The sequence below is a fragment of the Gekko japonicus genome, unplaced genomic scaffold (assembly GCF_001447785.1).
Source record: "Gekko japonicus isolate JY-2015 unplaced genomic scaffold, Gekko_japonicus_V1.1 scaffold1166, whole genome shotgun sequence".
Classification (NCBI taxonomy): Eukaryota; Metazoa; Chordata; class Lepidosauria; order Squamata; family Gekkonidae; genus Gekko; species Gekko japonicus.
This window is the reverse complement of record NW_015161988.1, coordinates 88,950-106,390: the sequence shown is the minus strand read 5'-3', so window position 1 is coordinate 106,390 and position 17,441 is coordinate 88,950. Positions and strand designations below refer to the sequence as shown.

At 48.6% G+C, this 17,441-nt stretch overlaps 1 protein-coding gene across 1 annotated transcript in view; it reads left to right on the top strand.

The window, feature by feature from the left end:
* NPHP4 (nephronophthisis 4) overlaps positions 1–17,441 on the top strand; it is a 137,869-nt gene that overhangs the window by 112,807 nt on the left and 7,621 nt on the right. The window contains exons 19-23 of the mRNA XM_015429815.1: positions 6,404–6,615; positions 7,924–8,150; positions 10,252–10,438; positions 12,468–12,557; positions 14,077–14,236. Coding sequence (XP_015285301.1) covers positions 6,404–6,615; positions 7,924–8,150; positions 10,252–10,438; positions 12,468–12,557; positions 14,077–14,236 — 876 coding nt within the window. The remainder of the gene's footprint in view (positions 1–6,403; positions 6,616–7,923; positions 8,151–10,251; positions 10,439–12,467; positions 12,558–14,076; positions 14,237–17,441) is intronic.

The following is a 17,441-nucleotide window of genomic DNA, read 5'->3' as shown; positions in this document are numbered from 1 at the left end:
GAAGAAGAAGAAGAAGAAGAAGAAGAAGAAGAAGAAGAAGAAGAAGAAGAAGAAGAAGAAGAAGAAGAAGAAGAAGAAGAAGAAGAAGAAGAAGAAGATTGGGTTTATACCCCGCCCTTCACTACCCAAAGGTGTCTCAGAGCGGCTTACAAACTCCACATGCAGCTGCTGGTGTGACCTTGGGTCAGTCATAAGTTCTTTCAGAGCTATTCTCTCAAGGGCAATTCTCGAAAGAGCTCTCTCAGCCCCACCTACCTCACAGGCTGTCTGTTGTGGGGAGAAGAAGGGAAAGGGATTGTAAGCTGCTCTAAGACTCCTTCAGATAGTGAAGGGCACGGTATAAATCCAAACCCTTATCTTCCTCTTCTATAGAGAAATGTCTACATCCCAAGAGTGCTCCCCCTCCCCTCTGTTGCGCAGTGCGTGTAAGGAAGCTTTCCAGCAACACCAGCCACCAGGACTTTACCAGCCACACCAGCACTCACCAGCACTCACTGCAGAGTAGATTCTGTATAGCACCACGCCAAGACAGTCCTGTGGTAAACTATGTACAGATTTATTTACAATATATACAATCCACCGACAAACTGCTCCGCCAAACACCATATCCAGAGAAGAGAAGTGTACAGAGCAGTACTTGTCCACATATATACATTGATTGACCAATCAGCACCTTGCTGAGTCATTGTCACTGACCTCACACCATAGCTGGTCTAAACCGGTCAGAACTTGCTATCAGCAGCTTGCCTGCTGTCACATAGATCATCATGATCTGACTGCTGGATATTAACATCCAACACCCTCCATCTTCAGCGTAGCTTTTCCCACCCAAAGGACTGAGGAGGGGTGAGCACTCTTCCCTCAGTTCTCTTCTTGCTGCCATAAAGAGAGGACATACCAGAGCAAGCGACTGTGAACAACTGTGAACGACTGTGAACAACGTCCCTCGGTGCTTCTGACTGGATTTCTTCATCTCTTCTTCATAAAAAATGGTAGGATGCAAGGAATGTGGGGCCAAAATGCATAAAATGATGAGCACAAATTGTGCTTGCTATGTCTGGGCCAAGGTCACAATACTACCTCATGCCTGGCCTGCCACCACCTCATGCCGAAGGCTAGAGAAGGAAGGGCGGCTAGACTTAAAGTGCCTTTGTGGGGAAAAGCTTTGGGAGCCCCAGGACCAAATTCAGATAAATGCCCGGGCATAGAAAAAAGATCACGCGCCCCATTGGCAAGCTTGTTACTGACCTTCTTGATGCCACGGCCGCCCAAAAAATTGATCATTATGCAAATGGCCTTGGAGCTGCTGACAAAAAAATATCAAAGAAAAAGGCAAAATGTACGCATCATGTCTTGCTCTGCTATTCACTATTGCCTCTACACCAATTGTCACCATGGCGCCAACAATCCCCCTTGCCCTGATGTTGAACGTCACTTTCACCTCAGGGTCAACATGAGTCACCAGGTTGCCATCGCTCCCAAGAGCAGTCTCGGAATGCTGCATCATCTGACCAATCATGCTTCGATGTCACCTCGATGTCGATCATCACCGATACGATCGATATTGACCTCTCCCCGAGGCTGAGAACTCCGTCGCCTTTGGGGCGACACCACCAATCACTGAAACTTTCAGACCAGGGAGTCTTTGAAATCCCACCAGCGCAACCTCCAGTGCAACACGGATGACAAGAGAAGGGAACCTCAAATCAGGGGCCACTACAAAATACACCCTGGTTCCTTTTTCCAGTGATGTTCCCCACACGGTGGGGCTCATGGGACCAGCAGCAATTTCCTCCACGGTAGCCACCATCTCGGTCTTCCAAGTCCAGTAGCAAGAAACATTTTACTGCCAACCACCGCTCCATCATCGACACAGCATCTCATTTTTCTGACTCAGAAGAGGGCATCGATTGGTGCTCAGAACCCGAATCAGAAGATGCATCAGTGCCTTTACCAGACGACACGGTGGGCGAGCCGTCAGTTCCATCACCCACAGAAGACTTAAAACTTCATGCTGAGCAAATCGTTCGTATGGCTAAAGGCCTAAATCTAGAATACCTTTCTACAGAGCCCCAGTCTTCAGACCCAATAATGAAAGTCCTATGAAACCCAGAAACTGGGCCTGTGTCTCTACCATTACTGCAAGGCATACAAGATATTACTATGAATACTTGGTCCAAACCAGCCTCCAATGCAGCTTCATCAAGGAAACTTGAAAATTTGTACAAGGTGAAAGGAGAAGGTTGTACATACCTCTTTCATCACCCAAGAGCCACCTCCCTGGCTCCACATGCAGCTGCTGGTGTGACCTTGGGTCAGTCATAAGTTCTTTCAGAGCTATTCTCTCAAGGGCAATTCTCGAAAGAGCTCTCTCAGCCCCACCTACCTCACAGGCTGTCTGTTGTGGGGAGAAGAAGGGAAAGGGATTGTAAGCTGCTCTAAGACTCCTTCAGATAGTGAAGGGCACGGTATAAATCCAAACCCTTATCTTCCTCTTCTATAGAGAAATGTCTACATCCCAAGAGTGCTCCCCCTCCCCTCTGTTGCGCAGTGCGTGTAAGGAAGCTTTCCAGCAACACCAGCCACCAGGACTTTACCAGCCACACCAGCACTCCAGCACTCACTGCAAAGTAGGTTCTGTACAGCACCACACCAAGACAGTCCTGTGGTAAACTATGTACAGATTTATTTACAATATATACAATCCACTGACAAACTGCTCCGCCAAACACCATATCCAAAAGAGAGAAGTGTACAGAGCAGTACTTGTCCACATATATACATTGATTGACCAATCAGCACCTTGCTGAGTCATTGTCACTGACCTCACACCATAGCTGGTCTAAACCGGTCAGAACTTGCTATCAGCAGCTTGCCTGCTGTCACATAGATCATCATGATCTGACTGCTGGATATTAACATCCAACACCCTCCATCTTCAGCGTAGCTTTTCCCACCCAAAGGACTGAGGAGGGGTGAGCACTCTTCCCTCAGTTCTCTTCTTGCTGCCATAAAGAGAGGACATACCAGAGCAAGCTACTGTGAACAACATCCCTCGGTGCTTCTGACTGCATTTCTTCATCTTCATAAAAAATGGTAGGATGTGAGGAATGTGGAGCCAAAATGCATAAAATGATGAGCACAAATTGTGCTTGCTATGTCTGGGCCAAGGTCACAATACTACCTCATGCCTGGCCTGCCACCACCTCATGCCGAAGGCTAGAGAAGGAAGGGCGGCTAGACTTAAAAGTGCCTTTGTGGGGAAAAGCTTTGGGAGCCCCAGGACCAAATGCCCGGGCATAGAAAAAAGATCAAGCACCCCATTGGTAAGCTTGGTACTGACCTCCTTGATGCCACAGCCGCCCGAGAAATCGATCGTTATGCAAATAGCCTTGGAGCCGCTGACAAAAAAAAATCAAAGAAAAAGGCAAAATGTGCGCATCGTGTCTTGCTCTGCCATTCACTATTGCCTCCACACCAATTGTCACCATGGCACCAACAATCCCCCTTGCCCTGATGTTGAACGTCACTTTCACCTCAGGGTCAACATGAGTCACCAGGTTGCCATCGCTCCCAAGAGCAGTCTCGGAATGCTGCCTCATCTGACCAATCATGCTTCGATGTCACCTCGATGTTGATCATCACCGATATGATTGATATCGACCTCTCCCTGAGGCTGAGAACTCCGTCGCCTTTGGGGCGACATCACCAATCACTGAAACTTTCAGACCAGGGAGTCTTTGAAATCCCACCAGCGCAACCTTCAGTGCAACGTGGATGACAAGAGAAGGGAACGTCAAATCAGGGGCCACTACAAAATACGCCCTGGTTCCTTTTTCCAGTGATGTCCCCCACACGGTGGGGCTCATGGGACCAGCAGCAATTTCCTCCACGGTAGCCACCATCTCGGTCTTCCAAGTCCAGTAGCAAGAAACATTTTACTGCCAACCACCGCTCCATCATCGACACAGCATCTCATTTTTCTGACTCAGAAGAGGGCATCGATTGGTGCTCAGAACCCGAATCAGAAGATGCATCAGTGCCTTTACCAGACGACACGGTGGGCGAGCCGTCAGTTCCATCACCCACAGAAGACTTAAAACTTCATGCTGAGCAAATCGTTCGTATGGCTAAAGGCCTAAATGTAGAATACCTTTCTACAGAGCCCCAGTCTTCAGACCCAATAATGAAAGTCCTATGAAACCCAGAAACTGGGCCTGTGTCTCTACCATTACTGCAAGGCATACAAGATATTACTATGAATACTTGGTCCAAACCAGCCTCCAATGCAGCTTCATCAAGGAAACTTGAAAATTTGTACAAGGTGAAAGGAGAAGGTTGTACATACCTCTTTCATCACCCAAGAGCCACCTCCCTCGTCTCCAAGGTCCTTCCAGTTACAGGACGGTCGAGTGCCACTCTGCACCAATGGACAAGGAAGACTGCAGACTTGACTTCTTAGGCCGAAAGGTGTACTCACCAGGGGCAATGGGATTACAATCAGTCTTCTGCTGATCCAGCCCACACCCTCTTCCTCCGTCAGTGAACTTGCTATTCTCCCATGTGGGACTGCACAGAAGCCATGAAGATGAAAACAGGATTACACTTACCTGTGCAGGCACACATCCCTCTCTCCTTTCCCCACTGTGGGCTTCTGTACTTATGTTCACTCCTTACGATGGCAAAGGGAGAACTGAGGGACGAGTGCTCGCCCTCCTCGGTCACGTGACCCTTTGGCTGGAAAAGGCTACGCTGAAGTTGGAGGGGAGGGAGAGCACTCGTGGGCTCTAGAAACTTCTCTGTAAGGCTTTCTAGCTCCTCTCTGCGATTGGCCTGCGAAAGCACAGTCCCCATGTGTACCTGCACAGAAGACCGCTCGATGAACAATGGCTACAGGTAAGTGCAGCCCTGTCTTCTCTCTCCGCATGTTATTTTATTTTTGCAAAGTTCTTTTCTTTCCCAGAGAGAAGAAAAGAACACTTCAAGCGAGGAAAAAAATACCGAGTGTAGCTAACTGATGTGTGAAAAAAAAGAACTGGTCCTCAAATGAAATAATTCCAGATAGATAACTAAGCAAATTAATCATTTAATACTCACCCAGTTCAGCAGAATAACATGTAGCTAATTCACTAGTGTGGTTTAAGAAAACTAAACCCAGAGCCTTTTCGTTTGGGACCTAGTGGAATTTGGAAGGGCAGAGGTAGCTGTGGTCTTTATTGTGTTTTTTAAAAACCTTTATTGCCCAGAAGAGAAGGGCTATTTTTTTCATATTAAGGAAATAGGGGATACCATTCATTTGTTGTTAACAGGTAAGAACTGGTTTTTCCAGCATTTCCCGACTGATGTGCAAGATAGATCATTAAAAAACCTTTATTGCCCAGAAGAGAAGGGCTATTTTTTTCATATTAAGGAAATAGGGGATACCATTCATTTGTTGTTAACAGGTAAGAACTGGTTTTTCCAGCATTTCCCGAGTGATGTGCAAGATAGATCAGGTGCACCTTGCCCCCCCCGCCCCCGCTGCCCCCAGTTCCTGATGCATCTGCCTTCCAGAGGCTGCTCTGTATACCTCTTTCTTCCTTCCCCTTTTGATGCTAACTAGGATGCATTGGAGGTGATATCTTTGAGCCAGACAACAGTGTGGTCTCTACCTGGAAATCCTCTGTTCTGTCTGCCTCCCTGAGATCTGTGGGCTGAAGAAGAGGAGAGATTGAGGTGGGATTAACTGGTCCAAACAGCTCTCCGGAGGCAGAGACTGGCTTGTTAGAATGATTCAATGGGAGAACAAAATCCCCACAATCCAGTGACACAAAGGGCTGATCCCTTTGTAAATGGGGAGAAACCTCCTTAGTGTCCAGTCCTCCAAATAAACTAGACCAGAGTTAGAATGAAAGAAGGATGCGGGCATGACTGGTAGTGTTGCCAGCTATGGCTGGCATCCTGATGGGAAAAGGTCAGAGGTGGGGACAGTCGTGGTGGCATCACACCAGTGCCAGAGGATTTGCCCTGGAAGTGTTGTCATCAAGCTGGGCCAACACAATGACATCACTTCTGGTTTTGCCCCAGAAGCAAAGAACCCTCCCCCATTTTTCTCCCGTCAGCATGCAAAGCAGCCATCCTAGATGTGAGGCTTGTCTGTCAGAGATAGGGCATCTCCTGTTGCCTCCTGTCCTGGGACGATGCAGGTGAGCTGATCAACCTACATACCATGGATGTGTGCAAGCGGTTAGCCCTCATGGAGTCCAAGAGAGACTTTACCTCTAAGCCCACCACAGAAGGGAGATGTCCTCTGTAAAAGGACCCTTTCTACCCCAACAAGACAAAGACTGAGGATGAGTTGATCTTTGCCATGGCATCTGCTTGTTTTCACCATGGCATTATTTTGGCATGTTTTCTCTCCCAGCCGGAAATGTGTGCCAGGCACAGAAGCTGGCCGACGTGGACAGCGAACTGGCGGCCATGCTGTTCTCCCGCTTGCGCGAAGTCAGCACGGCCTTCCAGCACGCCCACCGTGAGGCCAGCGTCACCCGGAGGAGGAAGCTCGAGCGGATGCTGTCCGTGCGGAGGCGGGAATCTCAAGAAGGAGACTGCAGGAAGAAAGCCAGCTTCACTATGGTGAGTGACAATTCTGCACTGTGAAACGTTGGAGATTACCATATTCTGAGTCTTGGCTTCTCTTGCCTGGTATTCTCTCCTGTAACTGGGCAGTGGCTCTCCAACGTATCTGGCAAGGGGCCCTTTCCAGCCCTGATATCTGGGATTGTTTTGTAAAGGGAAAGGGCTGAGCCACAGACCTTTTCCATAGAAATCATTTTTTCCCTCGATCTAAAGATGCTACATGTGTAGAAAATATAAGAATATCGCTGCTGGATCAGATCAGTGGTCCATCTAACCCAGCATTCCATTTCATATAGTGGCCTCCCAGTTGCCCTGGAGGCCACCCAGCAGAAACATGGCATAGAGTCCAAGGCCTTATTCTGATGCTGCCTCTCAGCATTGATATTCAGAGGTTTACTGCCTCTGGATGTGGAGGCTCCCTTTAGTCACCGTGGCAAGTAGCCATTGATGGACACTTCTCCTCCATGAATCTCCATAGAGAGGTTATGGTAGTAAAGATGACAGCTTCCCATGGATCCTGGTAATTTTATGTGAGATCTTTTGTTCCTGAATGAAGGAATCAAAATCTGAGAGGTGACTTCTCCCTCCCCCTCTCTCATACACCGCAGTGCATCCTTGCTTGCTTATTAGAGCCTCTTTCATGGCTTGTACTCAATTTACCTTACTCCAAGGTAGGAATTCCTTTGACTTATCCCGCTAGACAGCTGAGGGATTTTGTTGTTTGTTGTTTAGACAGAGCACCTTCCAAAGGAAGGAACTTTCTGGCTTCCTTAGTGCAGCCTCTCTTTTTCTGTCTGCTAGGATGATAACCTGCAGGCTTTGTGGCCTGTTCAGTGTATCATGGGCACAGCACAGTGTGTGTGTGTGTGTGTATGGAGGGGAGACTCTCACTGCCTTGTCATGGTTTTTGCCCCGGTAAAGGACTGTTTTCGTGTGCAGCAAGTCCAACAATACCTTGGCAAATGCTGGGAGATGTTGGAAGCATTGTCTAAGGAGGGCAACATTTAGGAAGGATATGATGTCACTTTTGGGTGACACTCTGGGCCGCTTCCCCTAGTCTCTGTGGGCTTTACCAGATAGACTAGGGGAAATTCCTAGACTGCCACTAAATGGAGGGTATTTTTTTTCCTCCCACTCCTCAATTGCTTGGGTGTGGAAGGTTGGAGCTGGAGGCTGGTAATCTCCTGTTCCAGGTGGGTAAACAGAAGGCCTAGCAGGAAAGATCACTAGTCTTGCCCCGCTCAAAGGAGGCTGAGGAAGCCCCCCCCCATGCCAATTCACAACGTTCACATCTGTCACCCACAGGGACGGCATGAGGACCGCATTCAGCATTCGCGGGACCTCCAGATCATCGAGGCCTACCGGGAGCGCATCAAGGCAGAGAGCATTGGCAGCATGCTGAGCCAAGCTATCACCACCCATCACACCCTCTACGCCATGTTTGGCACCACAGAGTTTTTCGAGTTTGCCCTGAAGAACCCATACAGTGTCCAGCACACAGTCACGATCGAGGCTGACAACCCAGAACTCAGGTAGGAGTCATCCGTGGGAGGGGGGAACAGGGAGGGACTCTTCTGGCGATCTTCTTTCCTGTGCTCTGAGGACGCCCCCTACGGGAACACTCTTAGAAGGAAGAAAGTGGGGGCCAAAGGTCTGTGCCAACCTGTCTTGACAGAAAAGCAATCGTGACAAGACACATAACTAAAGAAAATAAGTACTAAACATTCCTCTCAATGTGCAGACTAGCACATTTCAGAGGTTCAGAATGCATCACGTGAAGCATCTCAGTAGTGCTTCCAACATTCCTGCAAAGGTCACGTACTGTTGTTACTAGCCAAACGCACACCATTCTCGGTGGAGGGATGGGATCCTTGGACTGGAGGGGGGGGGGGAGGCTGGCAGTGTTGGTTATGCTCATGTCCGTAGAACACGTTCATAGAAACGGGTTGTATCTCTTTGGGGAAGTCAGTCCAGAGCAGCATTATGCTTCTCCCAGAAAATCGGTGGTATGGGGGAAAGTAAAGGTGCCTTTGCCTCAGTGGAGAGGCTGATCCTGTCCCACACGACAGTCATTGGCTGATTTCGCACTAGAGCTGCCTCGATGTTGCGCCGCCGTTTGCCCCGATACTATTGGTCAATTTCACACCCGAAGCTGCGGGGCTGCATTTTGACCCGCGGCTTCGCCCCATTTCCCCCGCAGTTTCGTGATCCTGTTTTTTGAGGATCACAAAACTGCGGAGGAAATCGGGCGAAGCCGCGGGTCAAATGCAGCCCCGCGGCTTCGGGTGTGAAATTGACCAATAGTATCGGGGCTAATGGCGGCGCAACATCGAGGCAGCTCTAGTGCGAAATCAGCCATTAAGTATCAAACTGGTTCCATTTGAGATAGCCCCTCTCCCTTTGTCATCTGCATAATTCCAACTTAGGATCTGTGTGTTGGTCGTGCAAAAGGATGCTAGAATGCTGGGAAGTGCCCTTTTCACACAGAGATTTTGAAGAACCGTGGTGCTCACTCCCTTTCATAGGGTGCTCCATACAAGAGAAGTGATTTTTTTTCTCCCAGGATTTGTGAAGAATGACAGATCTCTGTGGCATCTTCCCGTGCTGCCTCCCAGTGACATTTTCAGGGAGCAGTCCAGCTTTTCTATATTTATTCCAACATCTAGATCTTGCCTTTTCCCATGGGCCAAGGCTGTTTACAATCCATAATTTAAAACCTCTGATATAAATAAGGCTCAGTTCCCTCCCCCAGCCTACTCAAATGCATGCGGCTTGGTGGTGGGAAGCGCCGTCCAGTCACAGCTGCCTTAGGGCAACCCCATATGGTTTTCAAGGCAAGAGGAGTGCAGAGGTGGTTTGCCATTGCCTGCCTCTCTTTAGCAAACCTGGACTTCCTTGGTGGTCTCCATCCAAATACTAACCGGGGCCTGCGTTGGTTCCAAGATCTGACAAGACTGGGCTAGCCTGGGCCGTCCGGGTTAGGGCATCTGCAACTTAAAAAGGTAAAGGTTCCCTTGCTCGAAAGCCAGTCGAATCCGACTCTAGGGTTGCGGTGCTCATCTCCGTTTCCAAGCCGAAGAGCCAGCGCTGTCCGAAGACGTTTCCATGGTCATGTGGCCGGCATGACTAAACACCAAGGCGCATGGAACGCTGTTACCTTCCCACCGAAGTGGTACCTATTGATCTACTTGCAATTTCTTGCTTTCGAACTGCTAGGTGGGCAGGAGCTGGAACTAGAGACGGGAGCTCACTCCATCATGCGGCACCCGGGTCTTGAACTGCTGAACTACTGACCTTCCACAGCCTGCAGTTCAGCGTCTTAACCACTTGAGCCACCGCAGCTCCATTAAAAAGAACAAAATAGCCTTACTGGACCTCATAAAGTTTTCCAGAGACAGCGTCCCACTTCCTCAGGGAGCCCTGTTGCCTAAAGTGGGAGCAAGTTCCAAGAAAGCATGGGTCCCTGTGGATGGGGGCGCATCACCTTTCATGAAGGAACACACCCAGAGCGAGACAGCAAGTTGCAAGACTGCAAAATTGAGAGAGGCTGCCAGGTCACGCAGGAAACAACCTGGTTTCAAAGCAACTAACCGCCTCTGGTTGTCTGTTTTTTTTTTCCCCCCCCCCCCCCAGTGTCATAGTGGATTCCAGAGAATGGAAGCATTTTAAGGAACTAACCAAAACTGTCACCCCGCTGGAGGAGGAGATGTTTCATCTCCACGAGAACCTCACGCCTCAGGTCTACCTGCGTCCCAAGGAGACGGTGTACATCCCCTTTAAATACCAAGCCTTTACCGTGGAGCACGGAGCCATGAAGCAGGTATGAAAAGGGCGAATAAACTCTGAATTTAAAAAAAAATGTGTCACATTCATTGATTTTCAGGTAACATCAGACAGCAGGTGCCAGAGGCTTCAGTGAGTTTATACTTGTTCGTTAGTTTTATTTGATTTCTACTCCCTCTTTCTACCCAGAAGTATCCCACAGGTAGTTTATGTAACATGATAAAATACTTGTGATTCAGGACACTATCTCCATTCGATAGCACTGTGTTGGGGTAGCATCCCACCCAAACTCTAGTTCCTGTTAAGACCTTCAGGTATCTTCTTGCAAAGATACATATATAGTTTCTCAATCAGTTCTTAGGATGGGCAGGCATCCTCCATGCAACCATGTACATGTCTGCTGTTGGGCGACCACCATCACTAGTCTCTCAGGAACAGATGCTCGATACTCCTCGGATCAGCCCACCCACCCACAGCATGCTTCTGATGCACTCTAATTCTGTTCCTTAAAAGAAGATGGGTGATTTGTTGGGGTTTCACATCAGCTGCTCCCTTCATGTCCCATTTTCCCTGCCACTGTCTGACACCACACCAGGCAGGTCTCAGTTTCCTGCTTGCCCATCTCCTCCTCCTCCTCCTCCTCCTCCTCTGCAAAAAGAGACAAGGTGAGTGACTCAATGGGAAAATCAGGCCATCTTTTTTATCAGGGGTGTGAGTGGAGCGTCTGGCTCCTGTGAGACCAATGGTGCAATAAAAGACTTTTAGGTGTCCTGATTTTCTTAGGTGACCCTCATCACAAAGTTGGATGCTCAAGGATAAAGTGCACCTGGACCAGTTTTGATTGCCTGGATTCAGTGGTACACAGGATTGGTCCCTTCGGACACCGAGCCCATTGTACTGCCAACTTGACATGTTATCTGCAAACAATTAGAGGATGGTGAACCTTGGGCTACATCTAGCCAGCTTTCGGATTGCCTTTTGTGGAGGAGGGTGGGAGAGGGGGAATGACTCAGGGTCAAAATAGACTCCCATGGTTTTGAAATGGCAATTTGTCACTATAAGCGGCTGCTTTGTAGATCAGGGAAATGGTCCTGGGGGTGTTTAACCCTTTCCTCCCACGCCTTTCCTACAATTTAAAAGACCTCTCCAATTCTTTAATCAGCTCTTATGGGGAAAAAATGCGTAGAGTTGGGCACCCAAACCCATGGATTTTCCCACCAGAATCAGTTGTAGCTTTGGAGAAACGTTTTCAGCCATGGTACAGACCTGGGAAGTGAGCGTTATAATGAGGGTTCCAGTTGCCCACTGGGGGCGGGAGATCTTCCTTCTCCAGCTCCTGTCGCCCACCATCATTCTGGTGGGGGAAAATATTAAGCAAAATATCACCATAGGCACAATGGCGTTAAGTCACTTCTGGGGAAACCCCCAAAGTAACATCATGCCTCTCTGGGAATCCTCCTAAACTCTGTTGTAAAACCCAGAAGCAGCTTAACACTATTGCACCAGTGGGACCCCCTATACCCACTCCAAGATTCCCATTGATTGCCAGCTGCTAGCTGGCAACTCACATTAAAACCCTTCCCCCCAGCAACCTTTCCTGGATTTTCAAAGCAACCACCTGGGGCTGAAAGCTAGAGAGAAGTGCAGGGCAAGGAAGCAGGAGGGGAAAATACGTCCTTCAAGAGACCTGCTGGCATATTTTGATAAATATAGACATGCATAAGCCTGAAGCTTCAATCCGCAGAGGGAACAAAAGTGTTTTAAAAACAAAAGAGACGAAATCTAAAGCAATAGGCAAATAGCTCATTCGCATTCCAGTTGTCCCTCAAATGCCGGATAGCTTCTTTAATATCCCATGATGTTTATAACTGTTCGCTTAACCCCGTGACTCTGAGCTTCCACGGGGCCTCTGCCCGCTTCCCAGAACAAGGAGAGCACATGCTCTGGGGCCAGGCAGCCAGCGGGAGTGAGAGAGAGCTTTCCCTCGGCGGCCCTGTTTCCAGCGCCGCAGGACAGTGCAGCAAATTTGCGATGCTTTCATTTCATACCGTCTCTTTGATTCCCAGCAAGGTCCCACTGAGCTGACATTCAGCGAAGGCAAGAAGGAAGCCGCAGCCCCCTGGAAGTCCGGTGGCATGCAGACAAAACACATCAAGGTAATTGGAAAGCCGCGGGAAGGGTGGCTGTTTAAGGCCGCGGAGACAGCCAAGTCGGCTGGTTTGTGAGCGGCACACAGCTGTTTTCAGAGCTGCGTCTGTCACCTCCTTGCCACGTCCTTCCTTCAAACAGCTCAGGATGGCATATGATTATTTATTTATTCATTTATTCCCTCTTTTCTCCCCAATGGGGACCCAGAGTGGTTTACAGTGTTCTCCTCTCCTCCACTTTATCCTCATAAGAACTCTGTGAGGTAGGTGAGGCAGAGAGTGTGACAGGCCCAAGGTCATCCAACAGACTACAGAGTGTGTGACAGGCCCAAGGTCATCCAAGAAACTTCCCTGGCAGAGTGGGGATTCGAATCTGGATCTCCCAGATCCTAGCCAAAACAGCACACTGGGTCTCATGTTCCCTGCCCTCTTTTTATTGGCCCAAGTTTATTTGGTGAGCTTCATTGCCAAGTGGGGATTGAAGCTGAAGAAGAAGAAGAAGAAAAAGAGAGATTGGATTTATACCCCGCCCTTCACTTGAAGTCTGAGAGCGGTTTACAAATTCCTTTCCCTTCCCACAACAGACACCCTGTGAGGTAGGTGGGGCTGAGAAAGCTCTGACAGAAGCTGCTCTTTTTTCCAGAACAGCTCTGACAGAACTATGGCTTGCCCAAGGTCATCCAGCAGTGGCAAGTGGAGGAGTGGGGAATCAAACCCGGTTCTCCCAGATTAGAGTTCGCGCACTTAGCCACTACACTAAAGGCCAGCACTCTAGCTCTTTCTTGGTAGCTCTGCTCTTTCTGAAGATAAAACTTCCTGCATGAAGAATGGTTATCGAGATAGGGGTCTATCAGCTGGGCCCTCGAAGCATGAACTTCTCCTGCTTTTCATGCTGTTCTTTGGTTGACAAAGCATGCAACAACTCTGTTCACAACGGAATCACTTAATCCTTATTAATGATTCAAATTATTCAAGTGCCTCTTGTGAAAAGAGCCTTAATCTGTATTCTTTTCACTGGAGGCTCTTGAATCATTAACCCACCAAAAATAAAAATTCTCTGCATTTGTAATGGTGATGTCGCAAGGTTTATTTATTGCCCTGAGATCTGCCAAGATCTCCCCTCAGGAAGGCCAGTGCCCAGGTGGCAGCCGGTGACACAGTGACACGTTTACTCGCTTTTGAACTCAGTTCCACCTGGTTGTCTTTGTTTTTTGCCTTAAGAAATGAGAACCTGTGAGAGAAGTCCTACCTTCTCCCTGGGATTCTAAAATCCATTCCCATTTAGAAAAAACTGCCCATGAGCAATACCAGGTGGGTTTTTTCCAACCATGAGGTCTAGAAACCTGCTGTTTTTTTAAAAAAAACAACAACACTTCAGGACTCTCTGGCGCTCATGAGGTTTCCTGACCCCCCCTTCCTTATTTCTGCAAGACCAACAAGCTGTTAGTGCATCAGTGTTGCTTTCTATTACATCTGTTCAGTGGCTTCTTCTCTTCATCTCTCCCCCCCCCCTTTGATTGATGGCCAGGTCTCCTTCACAGCATGTGGCAGCAGCAAGCCCATTGCCATCCTCAGTGTGAACGTGGAATTCCAGCCCCACGTGGTGGACCAGACCTTCCGCTTCTACCACCCAGAGCTCACGTTCCTGAAAAAGTCCATCCGCTTGCCTCCCTGGCACACATTTCCAGGTAGCTCTTGTGTTGGGTTTGGATGAGGTCCTTCCCCATCTGGGAAAGCTCACGATGAGAAACAACATGTTAAATGCAAGCAATTCAACCACAAGGCACTGCTGTTGGCGTAACTGGAGCTGCGCGTCTGTGTGTGTCTCCACACCCGCTTTGGAGCTGAGTGGGTGTTTTCTCCAGTCCCTAAAGTCACTTTTTGTAACCGAAACCAGGCAACTGAGTAGCTTGAGCCAGTTTTGGGGAAGCTGGAGTTTAAAGCATCTGGGGCCCAAGTTGGCTCCCAGGAGATCTGTGGCTGTGGCTGATGACCCCAGTGCTCCATTTCTTATCTGTGCCAGCAGGGATCAGCCTTTTCTTGCCATACATCAATTTATTTATTTATTTATTAGGTTTATACCCTGCCCTCCCCAGCAGGCTCAGGGCGGCTACAACAGAGGCAACTGCCATAACAACAGTTAAAACAACATAAAAACAATCATTAAACAGTATAAAACAATCATTAAGTAAAGTGCGGTGCTCTTGATGTTAAAATTTTCTTAATCCAAGATGAGTTCCATTCATCAACCTAACCTGACAACATACATTCTTTGATTAACTAGGCATCTGCCCAGGGCCGGCTCACCTCCAGATCTAATCCACCATCGAAGATGGCAACTCGGTGGTGGTACAGTGACGGCGGCGGCTCCTATGCAAAGGCCTGGCGGAAGAGCTCCGTATTGCAGGGCCCGAACCTGCTCTGGGAGCTCATTCCACCAGGCTTGCAGGCTGCTCTGTGGAAGGCAGAGGTCACGTGTGCCATGAGGGGCTGCCATAGAAAGGCCGGAGAGCTGGTGTGTTGCCTGTTTAGCTTAGCTGTGTGTTCCTTAGCTTAGTGGTTTAGAAACTGGGTTCTGGAATTCGTAGAACCGAAATTAAGAACAACAGCTCCTGAACTTCCAGAAATGTACTGCTGCTCTTCCACAATGCAATAGTGAAATGTTGGATATGTCGCAACAGTGCCTGGTCCATTAAAGCTGTGTACAAATACAAGAGCCCACCTCAAAGGGCACGCAGAATCTTCGGCAACATGCAGTCTAGAGGCATGCCAAGAACAGTTGGGTTGGCCGTTGCTGGCAACTCCCGGGAGCTTTCCAGGGGTAGAGCCCTAACTGATCATTCTCGGGGCTTGCAGGCTGCTCTGTGGAAGGCAGAGGTCACGTGTGCCATGAGGGGCTGCCATAGAAAGGCCGGAGAGCTGGTGTGTGGCCTGTTTAGCTTAGCTGTGTGTTACTAAGCTTAGTGGTTTAGAAACTGGGTTCTGGAATTCGTAGAACCGAAATTAAGAACAACAGCTGCTGAACTTCCAGAAATTTACTGCTACGCTTCCACAATGCAATAGTGAAATGTTGGATATGTCGCAACAGTGCCTGGTCCATTAAGGCTGTGTACAAATACAAGAGCCCACCTCAAAGGGCACGCAGAATCTTCAGCAACATGCAGTCTAGAAGCATGCCAAGAACAGTGACTGAGGTAGTAGCTAGGGTTGGCCGTTGCTGGCAACTCCCAGGAGCTTTCCAGGGGTAGAGCCCTGGAAAATGGTGCCCCTGACAATGTGATGTTGTTTCTACGGAAAAAGCCTGGAAGTGATGTCACACACACCCATGCTGCTCTAGGAATCCCATTGGTGGAATTCCTAGAGCATTACAGGGTATGTGCGTGGTGTCACTTTGGGGGCTTTGTTTGGAAATGATGTCACAGCATCAATGACACTTTTTCTCTCCCTTTTTCTCCCTGCTACTTCATTGGTCGATAGCAGACAGCTGGGTGCAGCAGCAGGGGATTGCCTGCTGCCTGGAAGCTGGTAGCCCTGGTTGTACAGTGGGTGGACTCCACTATGATTGGGCAGTCCTTATTCTCACATTTTCTAAGAGTAACCTTTTCCAGGTACAGGAGTGAACTGCACCTCCAGTTCTAATTGAAGAAGAGAATGTGTTTCAGCTACTAGGTTGCTGTGAAATCCTGGCTAAAAAACTAGCCTGATGTTGCAATCTTGTCTTAATGTTCCGGCTCAGGGACCAGGCGAACCACAGGACATTTTTCTAAAAGTCGCCGGGGGACCCAGTCCACAGATCAAGAGGTTCTTTGTGGCAATCTACACGTAAGTGAGAAATCATTCCAGCACTTGGACAGCAACGTGCAAACATATGTACATTTACGTTGGAGTAAGTCCCATTGAGTTTAGCAAGACTTCCCTCTGTGTAAACTAGCATAGGCTAGGGCTATAGAAGGTGTGCTATCAATTTAAGCTGTTCAGGGTTTAGAAGATTTTTTTTAAAGCATTGATAATTGTCTGTCACTACACTGAGTACAACAGATCCCACTTGCTCAGGCTGAGACCTAACAGAGAAAGTTGCAATGTAGCTAGTGAAGAAGATGAAAGAGTTACGCTTTCCAGCTGATAATTAGGAGGAGCTTTGGGGGGGAATATAAGGGGTGTGTGTCTCGGATTCTGCTTTATGGGAGAATACTGCCAGCGTTTGCTTGCCTGCTCCCCTTTGCTCAACAGGCGTATTATATGTTGGATTCTCTGGACTTGGTACTTCCAGGGAACCACGGAAAAATAGCAGAGTGCCCAAAGGCTTTAAAGCAGCAGAGGTTGGGGCTAGGTGTGGCAACAGACTTAACAAAGTCACACGGAGTCAGCAGTCAGTTCTAAAACTAATAAGTATCTTTTATTAAAGGAAATACATGCTTGAGAGTGCAGGTAAGAGATAGGTATAGAAGAAGAAGAAGAAGAGAAGAAATTGGGTTTATACCCCGCCCTTCACTACCCAAAGGTGTCTCAGAGCGTCTTACAAACTCCTTTCCCTTCCCCTCCCCACAACAGACACCCTGTGAGGTAGGAGGGGCTGAGAGAGCTCTTGACAGAAACTGCTCTTTGTTCAAGAACAGCTCTGATCAGAACTACGGCTTGCCCAGGGTCATCCAGCCAGGTGCAAGTGGAGGAGTGGGGAATCAAACCCGGTCCTCCCAGATTAGAGTCCACGCACTTAACCACTACACCAATCTGGCTCTTATAGATTACCTATTCTAACTATATGGCGTTGGATGCTGGACACATGTCCAGCCTCCATGGTGCAAGATGGAGATCAAGCACCTTTTTGTGCATGCAAGAGAGACGAGAGAGAGAGAGAGAGAGAGAGAGAGAGAGAGAGAGAGAGAGAGAGAG